The following is a 3944-nucleotide window of genomic DNA, read 5'->3' on the forward strand; positions in this document are numbered from 1 at the left end:
AATTCTGTACAATGCAGTGTATTTAATATCAGAAAGCTATAGGTCTTTGTGGAAGGCACATATTATAAAATGCATCCTTTTTCCAAAAATCTTTCGTTTTCCAGCCACACCAGCCCTTATTTATTATGGTAGGCAAATGTTCTCCTCCTGTATAGTGTGGATCTAAAATCAAGAATTTTCCCTCTCCAGTCTGTTCATCGTAATTAACTCCTAGAATTGTATGAGCTAATATTCCTCCACCTATAAAACAAAAAAAAAACATACAGAAAGTTAATATCTAATATTTCAATATTTTAGATGTCTAATTTTAATTGTTTGTAGAAATGAAGAAACATAATTAAAACTTACCAATCATAACAGGTGTACCCTGTGTATCAAAATGATTTGCAAGTTGTGGAATTAAGGCTAACATCTCTTCTCCACTTGATGCACAAAGTATCTTGACATCTATATTAAGGAGAGTCTGCAGTACAAAACTTACTTCAGTTGAACCAATCCATTGTTTACTACCAAGAAAATCGAAAGATTTATCGCCTAAATCAATTAAACATTGTTGTATTTTGCGATGAGATGGTATTGGTACTTCACTATAACCCTGTAATCTATAGCAGATTGCAATTTATTCATATGTACATATATAATATTTCCACATTGCATGCACAATCTCTAGTTATCTTTGATCTTTTATTACCTGAACCATGAAATGATGGTTTGGAGAGATCTATAAGCACATCCCCATCCATTATCATCAAAATTATCTTGCATATAATGATGATACGAATACAAACCATCCACAATACTAAATTTTCCTGTAATACCTAATTAAAACAATAAAATACTACAATAATTGATAAACATTAATAAATTTGAAAGTATATAAATGAACTTTTATTTAAAATACCTTTATTTAAAAGAGCCTGATGAGGATTTATAAGTATCTCATTTGCCTGTGTGTCAAATTTGACAGCATTTCCTTGTCGAAAATGGGGTTTAGTCAAATCTAATGCTAAAGCCTTGTGTAAAGCCTTACGATATTCCACTGAAATTATATGACTGGTCTGTATAAAAGCAAATAGATGACACATATTACTATGATAACAAATTCGGTAATGTTAATTACATAATGATGATACAAGATATACGAATGATAAATTCCAATAGAATTTATTGCATGATTGACAAATAAATCAAGTAATAAACAATAAATAATCAAGATACAAGATCTTACTTGTGGTATCATTAGTAGAATTGCCAGGATATGCTATTGTAAATAAATGTCCACAACTCTGAGGTTTAAAATGCATGATTTCAGATAGTTGTGTATCTTCAGACTGATTTTCTTGTTGCATTTCAATTAATCTAATATTTCGGCAAGTCGATTCCACTAAAATCGCGTGTAATTCAGTTGATTTCACATTCAAATTTACTAGTGATAATGCATCAATATGTAAGTTGCATTCTAAACTATTGAAGGATTCTGCAATATAACAAATATATGATAAATTAGGAATATTATGTATTGATATAAATTAAATAAATCAAATATTTTTCTGTAGTATTCACTTTTGATGTGTTGCAAAATAGGAGCATATCTAACAGATTCTTCAGAATTTCTCTCGCTTGATATCTTTAATAACATGTTTGCATGTATAACTTTCTGAAAATTAACAAAATAAATAAAAATACTCTGATATAATTTATGTTTAAAGTAGTATATATGAATTTTAGCTAAAGGCACATACCACAGGTCCAGTATTATAATTTACATTACTTGATCCAGTTGAAAATTTCTCCTGGTCTTTGGACACAGATAAAATATCTTTTAACATTATATCTTTTAAATTGTCATCAGTTCTGAAGAGGTATGCATCATTCAAAGGAAAACGTATTCCTATTTTTCCAGATGCAATCTACAGTGCAAAATTATATGATATACAGTATATACAAGACAAAAAATATGATGTAAAAATGTTAATCGAAAGGAAAACATTTTATTTACATTTTTTCGTGATTCCTGCAAAGCTTCTGATATATTCCCATCCTGAGCAATCAATGGTAGAATTGCTTGTAATCTAATATATACAAATTGTCGAGAAAGATCATCTTCGCTAATAATACTAAGATTATTTATAGCTTCTAATTTTTGATGAACATAAAAATATGCTTGTATATCCAACGTATTGCGTGAATATTTTAAAAGTAGTGGATTATCTGTAATATCAATGTCCTAAACAAACAAATGTAATATAAGAATGAATGGAATAAGATAGATAAACAACAAATCTAATTTGTAATTACCTTGAAAACATCAGTATTTATTTCTTCACATTCACCAATATGTAATATGCCACAAAAATATATATCTGCAGGTAAATTCAATTGCAGTGCTGTATAATCTGTTAGATTGTTTTCACTATTACATGAACTTATACTGAATGTTAGAACTATGAGAGTATCATTGTACATAATACCATAAAGATAGCCAGTCGTTGCGATTTCTAAGTTTTCTAATCGCTAAAAGTATTATTTTATTTAAATATTAAACACATACATTAGCATTACTAATATATTTTATCTATTAAATATATAGAAACATAGCACTGTCTTATATATAAATAATAAATTTAGAATAAAGAGGATATATTATCCGCAAAATACTGTTCTTTGCAAGAAATATATTACAAGTGATCATAAAAACTTGAGAAAAAAATATAAATTATGTTTTCGTATCATTAATATAAATGTGCTTGATTACATTTACCTGCAGAATGTTGGACAAAATCTGCAATTGCGGTGCCATCGTGTCGTATTGAAATCAGAAAATCTTACACGATCAAAGATGCTTCGTGCTGCCAGCAAGAACAATCACCATATGGTGATAACAGGAAATCACAATTGAATTGAATTTTCAGATACGAGCCACCTAGATTGGGAGGTTAAATTCGTTCTTGTTGATAAATCTCGAAATAAACGCATAGCAAATTGTTCGATCCGACTAAATCAAATTCTAGTACTTAATCACTTGTCCAGGATAAGAGAACACTCTTTTACATTCGAATCTACATTTTCATCAAACCACCTGCGAAAATTCTGTTCGTGTCAACGACGCATTCGAGCACTTAATCTGACCTAATTTGAAATGATTTTATGTACGATTCAGTGGAAAGTCGTTTCATGCAGATTTTTAAGAATGATAACAAAGAAATATCTTCCTTTTTTAATGACAAAAATATGATGAGAATCACGTAAAAGCAATTTGCATATCAATAAAAAATGCAAAAACATTTATTGTGTACAAGACTGCTTTCACGTTTGAAAATGGCTACTTGAGCAACTTCCGAATTGAACGCATCACTTACGTCGCTGTATTTATGATATTTTATTTATGATATTTATAGCTATATGATATTTATGGACTAAAAAAAAACTGATTTAACTTAAGAACTTTCACTTTGATAGCTTTGAATGTTCAAGAAAGACATTTAAGTAATGTGATGCAAATATTTTTGTTAAAAAAATGTACTTGAATTTTTTTAAAGTTATTAAAATTGTCAGAAATGTATTCCGATAATAATAAGATAATAATAAAAGTTTGAATTACTTTTAAAATTTCTAACATCTTTCAGTCTTGACAAAACATCATAATAGAAAAAAACATCAATATATTTCAATAACAGATATTTACTATAGATAGAACTATTAAGATATGCTTTTTTCGAAATATTTAGAGAAATATAGAGAATCATTATTTAATTTTACGTCATTTACGGAATAACTTCAAAAAGAGATAGCGCAAATTGGAATTTTTTGAAAAAATTATCAAGTTGTTAGAAGATTTTTTGATAAAAATATAGAATATATATATATATATATATATATATTATAAAAGCTAAAACGCGTGTCTTTCGAAATTTTCAAAAAAGAAGTAATCTTATCAACTGATA

General features: G+C 27.9%; 1 protein-coding gene across 2 annotated transcripts; it reads right to left on the reverse strand.

Moving 5' to 3' along the window:
- Positions 1 to 21: 21 nt before the first annotated feature.
- Positions 22 to 3200, reverse strand: LOC108684267 (ufm1-specific protease 2). 2 transcript variants are annotated; one of them, XM_018188500.1, is made up of 11 exons: positions 3015 to 3200; positions 2762 to 2923; positions 2299 to 2514; positions 2000 to 2227; positions 1743 to 1910; positions 1564 to 1657; positions 1229 to 1477; positions 902 to 1039; positions 692 to 818; positions 349 to 602; positions 22 to 240 (listed from the first exon to the last, which is right to left on the reverse strand). In XM_018188500.1, the coding sequence occupies exons 2-11, from the start codon at positions 2798 to 2800 to the stop codon at positions 29 to 31; spliced, it is 1725 nt and encodes a 574-aa protein (XP_018043989.1). In that variant the 5' UTR covers positions 2801 to 2923; positions 3015 to 3200; the 3' UTR covers positions 22 to 28. The 2 variants fall into 2 exon arrangements, with proteins under 2 accessions (XP_018043989.1, XP_018043988.1); XM_018188499.1 differs by lacking the exon at positions 3015 to 3200 and having other exon boundaries at positions 2762 to 3007.
- Between the last annotated feature and the right edge of the window lie 744 nt (positions 3201 to 3944).

The sequence above is a fragment of the Atta colombica genome, unplaced genomic scaffold, assembly GCF_001594045.1.
Source record: "Atta colombica isolate Treedump-2 unplaced genomic scaffold, Acol1.0 scaffold13, whole genome shotgun sequence".
Taxonomy (NCBI): domain Eukaryota; kingdom Metazoa; phylum Arthropoda; class Insecta; order Hymenoptera; family Formicidae; genus Atta; species Atta colombica.